The 20662-nt window shown below is 39.7% G+C and overlaps 1 protein-coding gene across 2 annotated transcripts in view; it reads left to right on the forward strand.

The window, feature by feature from the left end:
- The window catches only part of MORC3 (MORC family CW-type zinc finger 3), a 39175-nt gene extending 31343 nt beyond the window's left edge, over positions 1–7832 (forward strand). The window contains exons 15-17 of one of the 2 annotated variants that reach the window (XM_047875277.1): positions 2007–2895; positions 4111–4268; positions 7636–7832. In XM_047875277.1, the coding sequence (XP_047731233.1) occupies positions 2007–2895; positions 4111–4268; positions 7636–7789 (1201 nt within the window). In that variant the 3' untranslated portion in view covers positions 7790–7832. Of the gene's footprint in view, positions 1–2006; positions 2896–4110; positions 4269–4806; positions 5637–7635 lie in introns of those variants that run through there. The other variant, XM_047875278.1, reaches the window with a different exon arrangement.
- Positions 7833–20662: the final 12830 nt, after the last annotated feature.

Consider the following 20662-nt stretch of genomic DNA (forward strand, 5'->3'; position numbering starts at 1 on the left):
TTTTTCATTAATTTTTAAAGCCTGAAGAATTTGCAATTTGAGTTTGAGAAAAACAGAAGCTTTAAGAATAAAGCCAAAGACTGTGGAAAGGTGGTACCGAAACTGAATCTTAAGAAAGATAAATAGCAATTAGCCTGGTAAGAAAAATAGGGCAGCTCCCAGTTAAATGATTAACTCCATGGAAGCCCAGGCATGCTCTAAACTCGGAAGCATCGAGTACTTGTTAAGGTAGAAAATGGGTGAGTACAGAATACTTGTTAAGGTAGAAAATGGGTGAGTACAGGAGGCTTATTTGAGAGTTTAAGGAAGAGTCGTTCTCTAGACCTCTTCACAACCTGCCGAGTCTGTTGACGTGACTTCTCTGTCAGAAGGCAAGACATTTTCTTTTTGGGCCAGTTTCACTGCTGACAGTGTGGGGGAACCACTCTTCTGAAACAGGAGGGGTAAGGGAACATTTGAATACTAAATGGTAAGAAATCCCCCTTCCTTCTTCCCCTCTTTAGGCTCCCAAGAGAAAAGCCCTAGACGGTGCTGAGAGTTGGAGCACGCTTGGAATCACAGGGCCAGCCCTCACTGCTTCCATTCAGCCTCACTCTGAAACATAGAGATAGGCAGGGATCACCACATGTACCAACTGAAACAAAGGGAGTAGCAGAAACCTTTGGAATTTACTGGGAGGTGGGTAGGTGTTGAACAGACACATACTTAGAAAAGATAAGCAGGTAGAGGGTAGAAAAAGGAAAAGACAAGATACAGGAGGGCCAATGTCTCAATAAAGGAATTTCAGATTGGGAAATCAGAGAAAACAAAGGGGAGGAAGTAGCATGAGACTTAACTTCCACCAAATACTCAGCAAAAATGTCTGGGGAAAGATCCATCCTGGGGCATCTGAGTGGTTCTGTCGGTTAAGCGTCCGACTTTGGCTCAGGTCATGATCTCACAATTGGTGAGTTCGAGCCCCACGTTGGGCTCTGTCCTGACAGTGTGGCGCCTAGAGCTTGCTTCGAGTTGTGTCTCCCTCTCTCTCTACCTCTCTCCTGCTCATACTGTCTCTCTCTCTCTCTCTTTCAAAAATGAATAAACGTAAAAGAAAAAAAAAAGAAAAAGATCTATTCTAAGAAACATCATGAAATTTTAGAACACAAGGGAAAATAATTTTTTTCGGGAGGAGAAAACACAAGTTACCTGCTAAAAGATCAGGAATTAGAATGGCAGGAACACTGAATGGTACATGATCCTGGAATGATGCTTTATAAAAACCAAGCAGGCCATAAAGTTGAGAAGTGAATAAAGATACTTTTCAGGATATAAAGTTTTATATTTTTTATGTCCTGTGTACCCTTTCTCAAGATTTTATTGGAGATTGTGCCCCCTTGCCATGAGAGAGTAAAGCCAAGCAGAAGAAGAACCTTTCTTGAGATGGAGAAATATGAGGGCTGACACATAGGACCCAAACAGCAAACCAGGACAGATATCACTCTAAGGGGGGAAAAAGACAATCAGTTGGAGGTAAATTCAAAGAAAACCAAGCTGATGAGCAAAATGAGGTGATTTTTACTGCAGGGGAAGTGGAAGGATAGGGTATGCTGGTTTAGTTGGTGTGGCTCCCCTCTGATCACTGAACACTGGTAAAAGTTACAGTGAGCGAACGGGAATGGTGCAGAGCCGAGAGCTCGCTCGGATACAAAGAATAGACCTGGCTGGGTTGCGGAGCTCCGTTTTGGGCTGGATACGTTGAAATGCCCAGAGACATCAAATGAAGGGATGTTTGGCAGTATGTAGAGCTGGTACTTGAAAGCAGCCTCAGTAGTCTTAATTGTTTCCTCCACTGTGTAAGGAGAAAATCCTCTTTACTTCATCAGATCATCGAGGAGTACTGTGTCATTTTTTTAAACGAGCACGGACATTTCTTAGAATTTTAAGATCGTTAGATTGCTTCAAGGTCATCTGTTTTGTTCATTTCTATATTGTATAGTCTTATATTTTCTAAATAAAATGTTTTCCAGCCTGAAACGGAGACTTTCTACTCGTTCGTCAATTCTGAACTCCAAGACTCGGAGATTGAGTAATCAAGCATTTGAAAATTCAGCTTATAAAGATGATGACGATGAAGATGTCATCATCTTGGAAGAAAACAGTACTCCCAAACCTGCAGTAGATCATGATATTGAAGTGAAATCAGAACAGAGTCACATGGAGCACAGTGGCCTGCAGGCGGAGCCTGTGGCCGAGAAGGAGCCTTGTGGCCAGACTAGCTCATCGGGCGCCTCGTCATCCCGGTGTGATCAGGGAACTACTGCGGCCACCCAGACTGAAGTCCCGGGTGTAGTTGTTAAAAAGGAGGAAACCCTTGAAGATGACATAGATGCCAGAAATGACACGGCTGCGCTGCCCTCCTGTGTGGAAGCTGAAGGCAAAACGCAGGACACCCAGGAAGCCTTTGATAAATCTGCCACTGATGCTGGTTGCCAGTTAAATGAACTGAGAAATGAGCTGCTTCTAGTGACCCAAGAAAAAGAAAATTATAAGAGACAGTGTAATGCGTTCACTGACCAAATCAAAGGGTTACAACAGAGGATACTGGAACTGAACGACAAATACGTGAAGAAGGAGACGTGCCATCAGTCTACCGAAACTGATGCTGTGTTTTTACTTGAAAGTATTAATGGCAAATCTGAAAGTCCGGACCACGTGGTGTCTCAGTATCGGCAAGCTTTGGAAGAAATAGAAAGGCTGAAGAAACAGTGTAGTGCTCTGCAACACGTAAAGGCCGAGTGCAGTCAGTGTTCCAACAGTGAGAGCAAAAGCGAAGTGGACGAAATGGTTGTGCAGCTGGATGACGTGTTCAGACAGCTGGACAAGTGCACTGCGGAGAGGGACCAGTATAAAAGTGAGGTGAGTGTGTCAGCCAGCGTGGTAAGAGTCATGGGAGTCCCCGGGCATCTAAAGCATAAAGAGCTGCCAGTGGCTAGATTAGAAGAGATTACGTAACAACCTGTTTATTGACTCTGCTACCCCACTGCTTCTCAGCTGGGGAGGCGGTCCTGGGGGGCATATGGACACGTGTGTTGAGGAGATGGGCATTACGGGAATTTTAACGTAGTGACAGGTATGGTAAATTTACTATAGGGTACTGGAAATTTCTAGATAATGAAGGATTGTCCTGCTCAGAATACCGTTCTCCTTCCCATTGAGGCACTCAGTTACTAAATATAGGGAACTTCACATCCATTATTAACAGGCCTTGCAAAAACCACACAAGGTGGATGATGTCCTCATTTTATAGAGACAGCCTGTATTAGTTACGATCGGGTCTGCCGGCAGGAGACGGAGACGAACATCCAGCTGGCGGTTCCGCAGGCCTCAGAGACAGCAGGCTCCTACGTTGTTGCTTCGCTTCTCCGCATGCAGTTATGGTCGGAGGTGGCCCTCCGGGTCCAGTCCTCGTATATCTACATTCCAAGCAGCAGGACAGAGGAGGGGTGTGGTCCCTGAAAGTCGCTTACGTGCCACCTGTCAGAACTTAGCCACCTGGCTAATGGGCGCCTTGGAACTGTAGTCTTTATTCAGGGGTCCCTTTATTGAAGGAGAAGGAGAAAAATGGTAGGTGTCAGGCGTCAAGTAGTAGCCTCTGTGTGTACTCTCCATTCAAATTTGGATCGCTTCTTCCAAAAACAAGTATTTTACGTATCCTGTTAATGTGGCGTTTGAAAGAAGGGTTTTTCTGCGAAGATTTCGGAAACAGCAGTGTGCTGCTCTCCTGCCCCCTCTTCCTGGAAATAATGCGGACGTAACAGCTCATCTGAACATTCATCTTGATGTATTGGCTTGGAGCCAGATGACAAAATATATAAAAATCAATATAAGCTTTCTGTTGTAGCTTCCAGCTGGTGAGTGTGTGCGAGAAATGAGAGCCACTTTGGTATTGTTTCCAGTGTGACGAAATGTCGAGGTGACACCAAACAGAGGAAGCTTTTTTTTTTTCCTGTGGGGTTTTTGCCCTTTTTTGATGGTAATGTTCATCACTCAGGTTTTCTACATGTCTTAGCTTAAATTTGCACTTTGGCATTAGTTCTAAATTTTACACTCAATAAATTTTTTTTTTGTCAGGTTGAATTATTGGAAATGGAAAAATCACAAATGCGTTCACAATGTGAAGAACTGAAAACTGAAATTGAACAATTAAAATCCACAAATCACCAGTTAGGAGCAGATGTTTCAACTTCAAGTAACATTGAGGAGTCTGTAAATTATACTGACGGGGAAAGGTAATAGTACACCAGGCATTCCTCTGGGGCGGCCGGCGTGGTTAGCGTGATATTTATTTGCAAGCACACATCAGACAGATACTGTTCAATCAAAAGAAGTACACATCCTCATCCTTCCCTTCTAGGAAAGAACAGTGGAAGTTCAGCTTAAGAGACACAGGAATTTGGGAGGAATAAATAAAGCGCGGGTGGTTGGTTAGAGTGGTTTGGAATGCTGTTTGGGGAAAAGTGGAAATTGAATTAGCTATCACGGAAGAGGGTGGATTTGGCCGTGACTAAAAGACAAGGGACTATTTCGTGAAACTTACTTTTTCACCTGGATTTCTTTTACTTTTGTTCTTGGCCCCATTTCTTTATGGTTTGCTGTCCTCATTTTTACTCTGTGACCTCCCAATCTTAACTTTTAGGTAATCACAAAGTTACTAAAAATTGCCATAGTTCAGGTGGTTAGTAGGAAGAAGTCTTCTGTGGAAATAAGAAAATAGTAAATGAACGGTTACCCTATGGGCTTGGGGTTTTGTTTCAGTGTTGAGAGTAGGGGAGGCAGACGTTCAGGTGGGCGAGGGTGATGGTGCTGCTGATGTGTTGATGTCTTACCATCTGAAAGTAGCCGTTAAGGGCCCAAACTGGGCAACTCTTCCTGCTAATACAGGATGACTGCAGACTGAAAAGGCACTGTTGAGAAATGATCTCCCGCCATCGTCTCTTGACATCAGTTATATTATTACCTTGTTTTTTAACTTAAGTTTTTGAAGGATTTCAGTAAACCTGTTCATACACATGGAGCAGAGCAGTACAGAAAAGCCTGGAGGGCTAAGGCTCAGAAGCGATGTTTCTGGGAACCCCAGGCATCTGTGGTGCTTGTAGAAATGCAGATCCTTGGACTGCAGTGTACTTTATTTAATTGGAAACTTTTTTTCTTAATGTTTATTTATTTTCCAGAGAGAGAGAGAGAGAATCCCAATTAGGCTTCGTGCTGTTAGCACAGAGCCTGATGCGGGACTTGAACTCATGAACCGTACGATCATGACCTGAACCGAAATCAAAGAGTCGGACGCTTACTGAGCCATCCAGGCGCCCCTAAACTTTTGGAAACTTTTTTAGAAATTTGTAAGCAATCTCTAAGATGGTTCTCTTGCACACTGATCTTTGAGTAACTGATCATCTTTGATCTTTTATTTTGTATTTACTTTTTTTTTTAACTGATCTTTTAAACCTGTGCTTTCCAAAATAGTATAGGTATATACTACTTGAAATTTAGCTAGTCTGAATTGAGATGTGCTTTAAGTATAGAATAAAAAAATTTTGGGGTGCCTGGGTGGCTCAGTCGGTTGAGCGACCGACTTCGGCTCGGGTCATGATCTCACGGTTTGTGAGTTCGAGCCCCGTGTCGGACTCTGTGCTGACAGCTCAGAGTCTGGAGCCTGCTTCTGATTCTGTGTCTCCCTCTCTCTCTGTCCCTCCCCCACTCATGCTCTGTCTCTCTCTGTCTCAGAAATAAATAAACATAAATAAATAAAATAAAATTTTGAAGCTTTAGTATGAAAAAGGAAAAGGATGTAAAATACCTCATTAATAACATATTTTGAGGGGTGCCTGGGCAGCTCAGTTGGTTGTGTGTCCAACTTCAGCTCAGGGTGTGATCTCACAGTTCATGAGTTCGAGCCCCATGTTGGGCTCGCTGCTGTCATTGTGGAGCCTGCTTCAGATCTTCTGTCCCTCCTCTCTATCTGCCCCACTCCCCCACCCCCTGCTCACGCTCACTGTCCCCAAAATAAAACAAACATCAAAAAAAAAATGATGTACTTTGATTATGTGATGAAATAATATTTTAGTTACATTGGGTTACATGTATAACTACAGTTAAGTTTACAGTCGCATTTTACTTTTTACTTTGGCTATTTGAACATTTTAAATTGCGTATGGAGTTCAGAATCTTTCTCTTGGACAGTGCTGTTCTGTACACTAAAAATAAGAATCTGTGGCATGTCCGGTGGACAGGAGGAATCAGCCAGGGACGATCAAAAGACTTAAAGAAAAGGACATGTAAGAGGTCACTGGGTCCTACTAGTCTTTTGCCAACTTTTCATGTAGATAAAAAGTTGTGGTTATGATAAAGAGGATATTCTTGGTAAGGATATAGAATGGTTAATAACTGCTGAAAAGCAAAGCAGAAACGCGTTTGAACCATGGGCCTCCGATCGAAGATGAGTGGGGAAGCTTGGACAAAAAATGGCTGGCGTGGGAATGATGTAAAATTTTGTCTAAAGACCAACAGAACCTTACCCTGTAAGCTCACAAAACATGCTTAAAATCACATTTCTGTGCATTGTCAACCCAAGGATGAGTATCTTGACTCTTCAGAGATTTCCACCTTAGGTCAGTATCTTAAGTAAATGTGGGCTGCCTTCATTTGGGAGGGGGAGGGGGACAGAATAAGAGCAACTGTAACATTCAGGCCCTTGGTTTCACTCAGTCTTTTGAAGCAAAGGCTGCTGAATAATTGTAGGTATTTAAAGTCTAGGATGTTGATATTCAGATATGTGTATTTCATTTGGAAGGAATGATAATGATCATCTAATCCAGAGATTCCCAGTATTTTTAGCAAAACACCATTCCCTATAAATGCATAGTAAAATGGGCAGCCTGTGAACTTTAGCGTATGAAAGGTCCGGGGAGGTCCTGCATCTAAAAAAACTTGTTTAACATTATTTAGCCCAAAGTTTTGTGAGCTTATGACCCCTTGAACCATTTCCTTTTCCTCTTACACAAGGAAGGTATCTCATAGAAATGTTTTAGAGAACAAATCCGTTTTTATTTTCCTCACAAGCTGAAATTCAGAGATGCATTCTTTTTTTTTTAAGTTTATTTATTTATTTTTGAGAGCGAGAGAGAGAGAGGGCACGAGCTGGGGAAGGGCAGGGAGAATCCCAAGCAGAGAGACCCTTGACGAGGGGCTGGATCTCACCAGCCCTGAGGTCATGACCTGAACTGAAATCAAGAGTCAGTTGCTTAACTGACTGAGCCACCCAGGTGCCCCCAAAGAGATGCATTCTTATTCTTAGACCAGCGTTCTCACTAGTATACCCCTACTGTTTTCCAGGTGATAATATTTTATATTATAAGTAACATCTTGCAATTAAATGTATTTCACCAGTCCATGTTTTCTTCAGTTGCAAATTAAAATCGTATTAGTTGGAACCAGAGCCACTAGTTTTATGAAACACTCTACTTACCAAGAGATGAGTACTTACATATTAAATTATTAAGTTAAGCGACTTCATGTATCCCTTAAATTTTAGGCTCTATGTGAATATTAAACTGTGGTAGGACGTTCATCTAATAGATGTAATATTTCTATTTGCAGCCTCAAACTTCGATCTCTTCGAGTTAACGTAGGACAGCTGTTGGCCATGATTGTACCTGATCTCGATCTTCAGCAAGTGAATTACGATGTTGATGTGGTTGATGAAATTTTAGGGCAAGTTGTCGAACAAATGAGTGAAATCAGTAGTACCTAAGGTATATTTTATGTGAGATAATAAAAATATTTGCTTAATCTTTTTGGTTGTACAGCTTCCAAAATGTAAACAATTTTGTTTTATAGATATGATAGGCAACAGACTGAAGAACCATAATCTCTACTGTATTCTATGCATTCAAGTGTGGTCACAAATACTGTGGACACATTATCACACCTTTTGAAATGCCTGTGAATCATTGGTACTGAGCAGCTGAATAGCTAACTCAAGATTCGGTTTTGAAATGTAAATATTTGTAATTAAGTCTGCACATATTTTTTTATTCCCCTAGAGGACTTCAGTGTTTTTCGCCAAGAGCTCTTCAGGTTGCCCCTAGCCTTTGTGCAATCTTTTCTGGTTCCCAAAGTATTTTTCTCTGAAGCGAGGGCTGTGCCATACTACAGATGGAAATGTTACCTTTGGTTTTCTTACAGAGAAGTTTAAACAGGATTTTTTAAAAATGGAATTATACTCCTGATAAGAGAAGTTGTAAGTGAATTGACCTGTAATGTTTCTTTTCTATAAATTCTTATCTCCTGAAATATTTTATTCATGGAAATAAGGTAAGCAGAAACTCTCCATCCATTTTGCCAGGATTTTCCTTGTGTCAGGACTGCCAATCATGGTTAAATGCAGTGTTTTTATAGAACAAAGAAATGATCTTTAGTATAAAAAAGTATCAAAAATATTAAATGTCCCACCACATTTACTTTGAAGCCCATTTTTGGCTGCCTAGTCAGCATGGAGTGGGCACAATAATTGTTGAATATTTCTTTTTGTGAAATTTCCTGTACAGCCTTATGTAGGATTACTACAGGTTAATGAGAGTTGAGGAAGACAATCTTTCTCAAACAGAACAGCATACCTGTCATTATATTACAGACCTAGGTGTTTTGTATGTCTTGGAGGTAAGCAGAAAACTGCCCTAGGATTATAGTATTACATGCCATAAAAATTAATGCTTTATTGGTCCCATGTTTGTGCAATTTTAAAGAGATGGCTTTCTATTAAGTATAACTATGTATATATTAATTAAGAATCGTATTTTCCACAACGGAAATGTGCATTATTTTTTTTCAAAAGTTTTATCATTGCTATTTATTTTTACTTTTGTTTCTGAACATTCAATACATGTTTCTTTTGTATGTATGCTTAATTACATGTCTTTCATATACAATATTAAATTTTTACTGTACATTAACTTCTAAAAAAAAGCAAATAAATGAAAGTTGTTTTTATTTGCTTGATAAAGTAACTGAAAGTGTATTTTTGGTATGAAGCTGGTTTTCTGTCCTAATTGTATCTGCCCAAATTTTAAAATATCTTGTAATAAAGTATATATATATATATATATATATATATATATATATATATATATATGATAGCTAACTCTTCAGATACTACTTTCAAAGAATTCTATATTCAAATTATATTTTGGAAACTAAAACTCATTGAAGACCCTCAAGTTGAGCTCATTTTACTATATTAATTACAAGTTCTGTTTAGGAGACTAAGACTGTTTCCATTAAGACTCTAAAGACTGAGCTCATCTTGAGAGAATGCGTGAGTGCGTGCGTGTGTATGTGTATTTTACACTCGAGAAGAGACTTTTTCCTCTGTAAATCATTTAGGCTAAAGAAATCTTGCTTAAGTGATAGCAATGTAGAGCATGTCTAAGTTTGTGAATATTTATGTAGCAGTTCTTTCTGGAATTTGCTATTTTCCCCTTCTTTGGGTCTTTTGTTATCTTGCTTAATGGGAAAGTTAGGCATAGGATTAGTAAATTTGCTTGCTAAATTGGTTCTTTGGAAGTACTTACATATATTTCACCTTTTAAGCAAATATTGCCAGGATACAATTCTTTGAAAATGTAGCTAACAAAATTTAACAAAACAACCACATGGGTTTTCATGTATATATCATATTTAGGTAGAGGTATCTGTCTTCTGTTGTTAAGTTAAATTTGTAAAAGGCTAATGTGGGAGGACGGTGGTGTTTAAACTAGTTACTACTGTAAAACAAAAACAGTATGAGGAAGTAAACCAGCACAGTCCACAATCCCTATAAACAGGACCCGCTTTAATTAGCTAAGTGTTCACACAGCAGGACTGGTGTGTGGCATATCAATGTGTTTTTTATTTGGGCCTCAAATTCCTAATGTGGGCGGTACTGCTGGTGACTCTGCCCATGGTCTCAAGACACTTAATTCTTGTAATCAGCAGCTTGTTAGGTCATTATTTGTCGTTGAAGAATAATTAAATACATCTGGTGGTTCTCACCCCTTCCTCCCCCCCCCCCCCCCCCCCCCCCCCCCCGCCCCGTACATATTAGAATCACCTGGGGAGTTTTTAGAAATCCAATGCAAGGATGCACCCCATACTAATTCAGAGTCTGGGTTTGGGCCCAGATATCAGGTTTGTTTTTTGTGTTTTTTGTTTTTTTAAGGCCTCTCTGTGTGCCGTCAGAACTGAGAACCATTGATCTATACCTTCCTGTGGTGAGTGTTTACAGGTGTTGAACTCAGTTCGTTCCTGAAACAAACTCAGGATTGGCAGGGCTACCTTCTCACTGGGGCGAGCCAGGAGGGAGAAAAAGAAGCAGAGATGGCGCCCAAGCTAGAAATGTAAATGGAACAGAATGGGATCAAGCGGAAAGGCTTTTACCCACTGCTTCCCCAAAGTCAACCACGGTTGCTTCTTGTAGGTCCTTCCAGAAAATATTAGCTGCATACATATACACATCATATATATGCATTCAGTTTATATTAAATTTTTATATCTTTATATTTGATTATATATTTGTATCTCAAGTTTACACAAAGATGGGACACCAGATAATTGGTATCTTAACATTTCCATGTTACTTTTTTGAACAGGTTTGGTAACATTCTGTGATCTGCATATGCTCCTAATGCTCACTTATTTCTCATGTTTTGACATGACAGAATATACTGTGGAAGTTAATACACACCACACACACTTTTATAAGTATACCCAGAGTGTAAATTCTTCGCAGTGAATATTGGTAGGTCAAAGAGTGTATGCTATGTAACTTTTAATAAATGTTACCATCCAAAAAGGAATTCAAACTCCTATGAAAAATAAATGTATAAGTGTGTTTTTTTCCCCCTCTTTCCTCATCAAACTTAAATCTGGTCTGTGAAAAAATGACAGCTTGCATTGTCTCAGGTTGAACATGCTCTCGTATGTTTTATTGACCATTGTAATTTCTTTTCCTGTGTACTACGGCATATTGTTTGACCATTCTTTTCTGTTGGGCTCTTTGTTTTACCGCTTTTAAAACTTTTTTTTTTCAGTGTGTGTTTATTTTTGAGAGAGAGACCGCACACATGCATGGAGGTGGGGGGCAGAGAGAGAGAGGGTTAAAGAAGTGGTTTTTACAAAAGCTAAAAGCCTGGTTAATGTGGCCACAGACACCACCCAGACAGCTAACTTTTGGAAAATCCACAGTAGGCTAAATCTTATTTTGTACAGGGTCTCCTAAACCCTCACTGGGGGGAGTGACAGACACACTGGATGGCCACAGCTCAAAAAAGAGTGCCATTAATACCCACTTGGTGTAAAGAAAGACATCTATATGTATGATGTTTAGAATTAAATTTCGTGATCACCAAGTTAATTTCCATATTCTGGCCTGTAGGGAGAAAGTCAAGACCAAAGGAGACAGAGTATCGGTAAATCAAGCCATTCAGTTAAGGTGAAGATATTAAATGAGCCCAGTCACAGAGGATGAATGAGCGGTTCTGAAACTGGAATGTGGATCAAAAATACTAACTCGTTAAGGTTTTTTTGTTTTTTGGGTTTTTTTCTGCAGAAAAATACACATAAAATTTGTCATTTAACGATTTGTTAAATGTATGAGTTGCATTGAGTACATTCACTGTACTCCCACCCCCGGTAACACCTATTTTCTACCTCTGAATTTGCTTATTCTACGTATCTCATATCATTGGAATCAAAAATTTGTCTTTTTGTGTCTGGCTTATTTCACTTTGCATAACCTTTTAAAGGTTCGTCCTTGTTGCATATATCAATTTCATTCCTATTTATGGCTGAATAGTCCATTGTATGTGCATACCACATTTTGATACCCATTTATCTGTCTATGGACATTTGTGGAGGTTTCTTTCACCTTTTTACTATGAAGAATAATGCTGCTCTGGACATTGTTTCCTAAGTATCTACTTGAGTCCTTGCTTTCAGTTCTTTGGGATAACATACCTAAGAGTGGAATTGACGAATTATGTGGTAATTATGCAGGTGTTTGAGGAATTGCCAAACTATTTTCACAAAGACACACCGTTTCACATAATAGCCAGCAGTGCAGAAGTGTTCCAATTTTTTCACATCCTCTACAACACTGTAGTTTTCTGAGTTTTTTGTTTTTTTAATTAGCCATCTAATGAGGGTGAGGGGTTATTGTGGTTTTGATTTGCATTTCTCTAATGGCTAGTGATGTTAAGCTTCTTTTCATGTGTTTACTGGCCAATTTGTATATTTTTGGAGAAATACCTGTTCACGTCTTTTGCCCATTTTTACTTTGGGTTGTTTATATTTTGATATTGATTTGCAGGATATGATTTTTTTAAAAATTCTGGATATTACTCCTTATCAGATATATGATTTGCCAGTATTTTCTCCCATTCTATGTGTTGTCTTTCCACTCTTGAGTTTTTAATTTTGGTGAAGTTGAATTTATTTTCTTGCCTGTGCTTTTGGCATCATACCCAAGAAACCCTTGACTAATCCAATGTCATGAAGATTTTCTTCTGAGAGTTTTATAGTTTTAGTTCTTACATTGACGTCTCTAATCCATTTTGAATTAGTTTTTGCATATGGTGTAAGATTCCAACTTCGTTCTTGTGCATGTGGGCATCCAGTTTTTCCAGTAACATTTTTTGAAGAAGACTATCTTTTCCCCATTGAATAGTCTTCTCATCTTTGTCAAAAATCGATTGACCACATAAGTGAGGGTTTATTTCTGGGCTCTGTATTCCACTGGTTTGTATGTCCTTATGCCAGAACCACAGTATTTTAATTACTGTAACTTTCCAGTAAGGTCTGAAGTCAGGAGGTGTGAGTTCTCCAACTTTGTCCTTACTCAAGTTTGTTTTAGCAATTCAGGGTCTCTTGAGATACCACATGAATTTTAGGACAGAGTTTTCTATTTCTGCAAAAAATGCCATTGGAATTCTGATAGGAATTGCATTAAATCTGTGGGTTATTTGGGGTGGCATTGACATCTTAACAATATCAAATCTTCCAATCCATGAACATGGGATGTCTTGCCATTTATTTGTCTTCTTTAATTTCAGCAGTATATTTTTTTTGTACAAGTCTTTCATTTCCTTAAGTTTCTTGCTAAGCATTTTTTTTTCTTTCTGACGCTATTATAAATGGAATTGTTTTCTCAATTTCCTCTCCAAAAGTTCATTGTTAGCGTTTAGAAATGCAACTGATTTTTAATGTGTTTTTTTTTGTAACCTGCAACTTTGCTGAATTCATTTGTTAGCCTGAACAGGTTTGGGGGACAGGGGAACTCTTTAGGATATTCTACATATAAAATCATGTCATCTGCACAAAGATAACTTGATTTCTTTCTAATTTAGATGTCTTTTATTTCTTCTTCTTGCTCAATTGATCTGGCTGGAACTGCCAATACTGTGTTGAACAGAAGTGGTAAAATTAGACATCCTTGTCTTATTCCTGACCTTTGGGGGAAAGCTTTCACCACTAAGAATGGCATTCTTTAGCTATGGCTTTTCATATATTATGGCTATCATTGAGAAAGTTTTCTTCTATTCCTAGCTTATTGTTGTTTTTTATTTTTAATCATGAAAGTGTGTTGAGTTTTGTCAAATGCTTTTTCTGCAGCAACCGAGATGATCGTGTGGTTTTGTCCCCTTTCATCCTATTAATGTGGATTAAGTTGATTTTTGCACGTTGACCCATTCTAGCATTCCAGGAATACCGTTTGTTGATGGTGTATAATCCTTTCAGTATGTTGCTGAACTAGTTGTTGGTAGCATTTTGTTGAGGTGTTCTTGTTTTTGCATCAAAATTCATCTTGGCCTGTATTTTTCTTGTACGGTTTGTCTGGCTTTGGTATCAGGGTAATGAATGAGTTAGGAAGTGTTTCCTCCTCTTTACTTTTTTGGAAGAGTTTGAGAAGGATTGGTGTTAATTTTTCAGTAAATCTTCGGTAGAATTCATTAGTGAATCTATCTATCCAGGGCTTTTCTTTGTTGGGAGGTTTTTGATTATTGAGTCAATTTTCTTAGTAGTTTTAAAAGTATTCATGTTTTCTATTTCTTCATGATTAAATTTTAATACGTTGTATGTTTCTAGGAATTTGACCATTAATACAGGTTATCTATCCAGTTTGCTGGCATGCAGTTGTCCATCGTATTCTCTTTTTATTCCATAAAATAATCCTTTTTATTTTCAGTAGTAATGCCCCTTTCTTTTCTGAGTTTAGTAATTTCAGTATTCTTTATTTTCTTGGTCAATCTAGCTAAAAGTTTGTCAGTTTTGTTGATCTTTTTAAAGGACCAACTTTTGGTTTTTACTTTCTCTTTATTGTTTTCCTGTTTTTTTATTGTCCTTCCCAAAGTTTTTTTTTTTTTTTAATGTTGATTTATTTTTGAGAGAAAGAGCGCGAGTTGGGGAGGAGCGGAGAGAGAGGGAGACACAGAAACCGAAGCAGGCTCTAGGCTCTGGGCTGTCAGCACAGAGCCTGACGCAGGGCTCAAACTCACGAACTGTGAGATCATGACCTGTGCCGAAGTCAGACACTTAACCCACTGAGCTACCTAAGTGCCCCACCCCTCCCAAATTTAAAGCAAATTCTAAACATATAATATCATCTGTAAATAATTTAGTATTATCTCTAATTTTATCTCTATCTCTAATTTTATCTCTAATCATCTCTAAAATTATCTCATTTTAATGAAAATGTTTCATTTAGATCTTATTATTTTTGTAAAGAATATTCTAATTTCTTTAATGTTTACTTTTGAGAGAGAAAGACAGTGTGAGCAGGGGAGGGGCAGAGAGAGAGGGAGGCACAGAATCTGAAGCAGGCTCCAGGCTCTGAGCTGTCAGCACAGAGCCAGCTGTATGCAAGGCTTGAACCCATTAACGGTGAGATCATGACCTGAGCCGAAGTTGGATGCTTAACCGACAGAGTCACCCCGGCACCCCTCATTTTAGATTAAAAATTTTTTTTATTTTTTAAAATATTTATTTAAAAATAATTTTTTTTGAGAAGTTTTTTGAGAGAGGCGAGCAGGAGAAGGGCAGAGAGAGAGGGAGTCACAGAATCCCAAGCAGGCCCCAGGCTCTGAGCTGTCAGCACAGATCCCAACCTGGGGCTCGAACTTAGGAACTGCAAGATCATGACCTGAGCTTAAGTCGGACACTTAACCAACTGAACCCAGGTGCCCCTCATTTTAGATTTTAAATATGAGGATTTTAAACCACAAAGTATTGTTACACCTTAAAATTTAAAAATTCTTTAATATCAAATCTAGTCCAGTGTTCAAATGTCTTTAATCGTTTTCTAATTACTTTTCCAGGTGGTTGTTCAAATTGGAATCTGAACAAAATCTACAAGTTGCATTTGGTTCAAATGTCTCTGAGGTTTCTTTAAATCCGCAGGTTCTTCCTCTGTTTTCTTACTTTTTAGTTGTTGAAAAAAAAACAGAACAGTTTTCTTTGAGAATTTCCCTCATTTTTGGTATCATTTAATTCTTAGAAAAATCTTTCTCTTGTATTCCTATAAGCTGGTAGTTAGATCTGTAAAGTTAATTAGATTCAAGTTCTTTGGTTTTGTTTCGCTTTGTTTGGAAGAATCCTTAGGTGGTACTACTTTCTTTGTGCTGCATCACATCAGGAGGTACATTCTTCTGTCCGTCCCTTTTTAATATATTAAGGTTAATTAGTTGAGTTTAGGTGTTGTCCTCTTAAACCATCCTTTATAAAGTTTCCTATCAATCTTCACCTAATAATTTTACCATCCTGTAATAATCACACCTAGATCCATTATTTTATTAGGAGTTGTGAAAAGGTGATACTCAGAATTTATCATTACTTCTGAATTGTGGGACATCTAAAAAGAAACCCATTTAGTTCATCCTGAGGCATATAGCTCATATAGAACAGGCAGGTAGATGTTTGGCTTATGCCTTGTTTCCCAAAGGTAACCAATGAGGCTTTTTGTTGTTGTTGATATTATAAGCTTGTAAACTTTAGCGTTCAATGTGTTTCTATCCACTGTGACAGTTTTCCAATGTTAAATTGTCTGACTTCGGCTAGAGGTCTTCATATTGGCCCCCATATCCTTATTACACAATCCTAGGTGTGTTTGATGATTTTCTTGTTTTCTGGTATAATAAAGTATTTCAGGCTCATCTAATACATTTTCTGTTCTAGACCTGGAAACAGCCATTCCTTCAGGGAACTGTGGTTCTTTTCATAGGGAATGCTATTTAGAGACCATAATCGAGGCACAGACCTACTCATTGCTTCTTGTTTGGATATTTCTTCTAGGTCTTTTTAGTGGACTGAGCTAGGAAATCCTTTCTCTTTCTTTCTTCTTTTTTTTTAAAGACAAAATATATATTGAATATATACCAATACTGCCAATTTAAAGAATCTGTCTTCTTAGATTTTATATATCTAGATTTCTAGTCTTTTCTCTCTTGCTGGAAATCTCAGTTCCTAACCACATAACAATTAAGTTTAAGCTTTCTTTGGGATAGTATCACATTTCTGTGTTTGCCAATCAGTTGAAGTAATTCCTTCTTGTGCTTATCATAATGCTTCTTCATCCATGATGCTGCAGTATTTCCTTTTGGTCTCTGAATAGAATTCTATTGTGTGAATATCACACACTTTGTTTACCTTTTTTTTCAATTGATGGATATTTGGTATCTTTCCAGTTTGGGCCATTATGAACAAAGCTGCTATAAACATTCTCCTGCAAGTCTGCTTTCATTTTTTCTTACATATACACCAAGAGTGGAATTGCTGGGCCACAGGGTAGACCTGTCTTTGACTTTTTTTTTAATTAATTACTTTTTTAAAATATTTATTTTTGAGAGACAGAGCGCTAGTAGGAGAGAGAGAGAGAGAGAGAGAGAGAGAGAGAGAGAGAACCTGAAGCAGGCTCCAGGCTGAGCTGTCAACACAGAGCCCGACACAGGGCACAAATCCATGAACTGTGAGATCACGACCTGAGCCAAAGTTGGCCGCTTAACTGACTGAGTCCCCGAGTCACCCCTTTATTTTTTTTAACATTTATTCATTTTTGAGAGACAGAGCATGAGTGGGGGAAGGGCAGAGAGAGAGAGAGAGAGGGCAGAGAGAATCTGAAGCAGGCTCCAGGCTCTGAGCTGTCAGCACAGAGCCCGACGTGGGGCTCTAACCCACTAGTGGTGAGATCATGACCTGAGCCAAAGTTGGACACTTAACCAGCTGAGCCACCCAGGCACCCAAGACATATCTTTGAGTTAAATTACTGAACAGTGTCCTAAAGTATTTGTATCTTGGTTCAGGCTAATATAACAAAGATACCATGGACTGGGTGGCTTAAATAACAGACATTTATTTCTCACAGTTCTGGAGGTGAGGAATTCTAAAATCAAGGCACCAGCAGATCTGGTGTATTGTGAGGGCACTCTTCCCAGTCTGCAGATGGCTGTGTCCTCTGTGATGGAGACCTGGGATAGGGTGGGGGTGGGGAGGGGAGAGAGTAGGAGTGGGCATGCCTGAGCTCTCACCAATCCCATGATGGGGGCTCCACCCCCATGACCTCATCTAAACCTTCTTACCTCCTTAAACCCCCAAATGTAGACACCACATTGGGGATTAAGGCTGCAACATACGAATTTTGGCAGGGGGTGGGGGTACACGTTCATTCTACAGCCCTTTGTATCATTTTACACTTCCACTAGCAGTGTGCTAGAGGTTCTGTGCATTCAATTTCTCTCCCCTTTTCTAGTTTTCCTCTTTTTATTCTGATAAAATATGCTTAATATCTTTTCCTAACCCTGCATTGAACTTCCAATTTCTGATGTTACATTTTAGTGCACTTCTATTTCTTTTCTTTTTTTTTTTTCAACGTTTATTTATTTTTGGGACAGAGAGAGACAGAGCATGAACGGGGGGGGGGGGCAGAGAGAGAGGGAGACACAGAATCTGAAACAGGCTCCAGGCTCTGAGCCATCAGCCCAGAGCCTGACGCGGGGCTCGAACTCCCGGACCGCGAGATCGTGACCTGGCTGAAGTCGGACGCTTAACCGACTGCGCCACCCAGGCGCCCCATAGTGTACTTCTATTTCCTATCATTTAATAATGTTTTATTAGAACATCCTCTGACTTTAGATTTTTATTCCAGAGTATTCGTATTTAGAAAAGGGAATGATAGTAAAGTACATTCAGAGAAGTCTTTGTTTTTGAGGGCAGATTAAGATTTACTCCCTTTAGGGTTGCCTGGGTGGCTCCGTCAGTTAGGCGTTTGACTCTTGATTTTGGCTCAGGGCATGATCTAACAGTTTTTGGGATCGAGCCCTGAGTCTGGCTGTGCACCGACAGTGTGGAGCCTGCTTGGGATTCTCTCTCCGCCCCCTTCCTCCCCCTCCTGCTCTTGCAAAATAAATAAACAAACTTAAAAAAAAAAGATTTACTCCCTTTATATAAATTTTCGCTATATAAAGTTCTTGGGAGACCAAATAACTGTGGTCCCCTTCCTTTAAGAGTGATGCAGTGTGCTAAAATCAACGCTTAGGGCCCAAAGTGAAGTTCAGTAGTTGTTGAAGCATCTAGTTGGAATCACCTGCAGTCCAACTTGGTACAAAACACTGAGGCCTCCATCAAACACTTTCCTTGCTTCCTCCCTCCCTCCCTCTCTCACTCCTTTCTCCCCTCCTTCTTTCCTTTCTTTTTTGAAAACATTTGACACATCTCAGATCCCCACTCTGGCAGGCAACAATGTCAAGCCCCAAAAATTTCCACCAAGAAAACCAACTCTTTGATGTATATTTAGTACCTAAACCTCTGTGTGTGTGTGTGTGTGTGTGTGTGTGTGTGTGTGTGTACACACTCTGTAGTCTAGAAGCCTGGCATGTTAGGAGATAATCGGGATTCCTTTGTGAATCAAAAACATTTGTCAGAAATGTGAAGAAACCTGATGGTTATGAGAGACACTGAACCACTGATGTCCAAACCAGACTGATTACCAGACTCACCTGGGATCTTGAGAAAATGCAGCACCCCCAACTCCCCAGGGTGCCCCTCTGCTGGATACTCTGAATCAGTGGGCTTAGGTAGGGCCAGGAATCTGTACTTTTAAAACAGCCAGAAAAGCTAAAGTACATATTAGCCATTCCCAGTCCAAGTTCTCTGAATCCCAGTAATGATTTAGGAGACAGGATCTAAAACTACATATCTGGGTTACATTATCCTAGCTTCTCATAGAAATCAGGCTTAAGGAGCCTCCAGTCATTCCTGTCAACATGAGACATCGTGACAATTTCTATACCTTTCATAAAATTGGCTAAAAGCATCAACCAGCATTTATATAAGAATCCACATTATTCTTTTTCCTGAAAACAGAAGAGTTGGCTCCTCAGATGAACCTGTGTGTTCCTTTTATCAAGTAAGAGCTATGCATCCCAAGGTATTTGTTTCCTGGCCTTCTCAGAAGCTCACAGATAAATTGTCCCATTTGGAAAATCATCCCATTTCAAAAGGCCTGCTTCATCTATTTCTGCCTTCTGATTTACAACCTTATTTGAAAATGTTAAATTATGTTTTTAACAAGTGTTTATAACCACATCTGCTTATTGCAGTGTAATGTAAGCAATCCAGGCAGGCATGGGACGATCCGATAGCTTTGAATTCTCCAAAACGTTCTAAAAGCCAACATATATGAAAAACAAAATTCTCAATTTTTGTTTGCTAAAGGAATTAGAAACCTGTTTAAGTTTAGTGCACTGATATCCAGGGAGGGGGTGAAGGGAGAGGGAGAGATGGAGATGGGAAGGGTGGGGAATGGGAGAGTCACCTGGGGGAGGCTGGCAGCCTTGTCTTCTGCAAGGTTGCACAGGGCAGCACTCGTTTTGGAAAGTCCTTTGGTCTTGAAGACTCAGAAACCTGCTGTTAGCATGAGAGTGTCCATCTGTCATCTCGTCCCAACCAAGCTCCCAGACACATATACACAGAATTCCAGTTAATTTGTAATGAGAAAATTGCCTTTGAGACACATGAGCCCACATGACCTGCTCATTCATGTCTAAATGCTTCCGGGTCTTTGCTCCATCCATGCTTTCCCATCGCGGATCCCACTGCTCCCCCTTTATGCCTCTGTTGTCAACTGTGAGTTTCTTTAGCTTGAATTCCCATTTCCCAGAGCTGCTCATCCAAAACTATTACCTGAAGCCCATTTTAAATGCCCTCTTCAAATTTCCTTTGAGCCCTTAAATCCGAAATAACCGCGTCCTCAGAACTGTAAGAGCACATTGTTCCTTATACACCACTTTTCACTTTATCTTTTTAAAATAATTATTTGTGTACAGGAGACCAGAAGACCGTCTGCTTGAAACTCCAGAGATGGAGACAGGGCCTGATGCAGGTTACAGCTCTCAAATATTCGCTGTGAAAGAATACCAGTGACAGACGGGGTGGTCTTGGGCGGGTCTCAGAGTTGTAGCCTGCCCACCAGTCGTACAGGGCCGTTCTTTTCCTTTAACCGGACTGTAAACTCCCTGAGAGTAAGTCTGAGTCAGTTTCGCTCTCCACTGCTTATTCAGCTCCGGCACAGGGTGCAGAGTCTAGCAGATGCTCAGTAAAT

The sequence above is a fragment of the Prionailurus viverrinus genome, chromosome C2, assembly GCF_022837055.1.
Source record: "Prionailurus viverrinus isolate Anna chromosome C2, UM_Priviv_1.0, whole genome shotgun sequence".
Taxonomy (NCBI): Eukaryota; Metazoa; Chordata; class Mammalia; order Carnivora; family Felidae; genus Prionailurus; species Prionailurus viverrinus.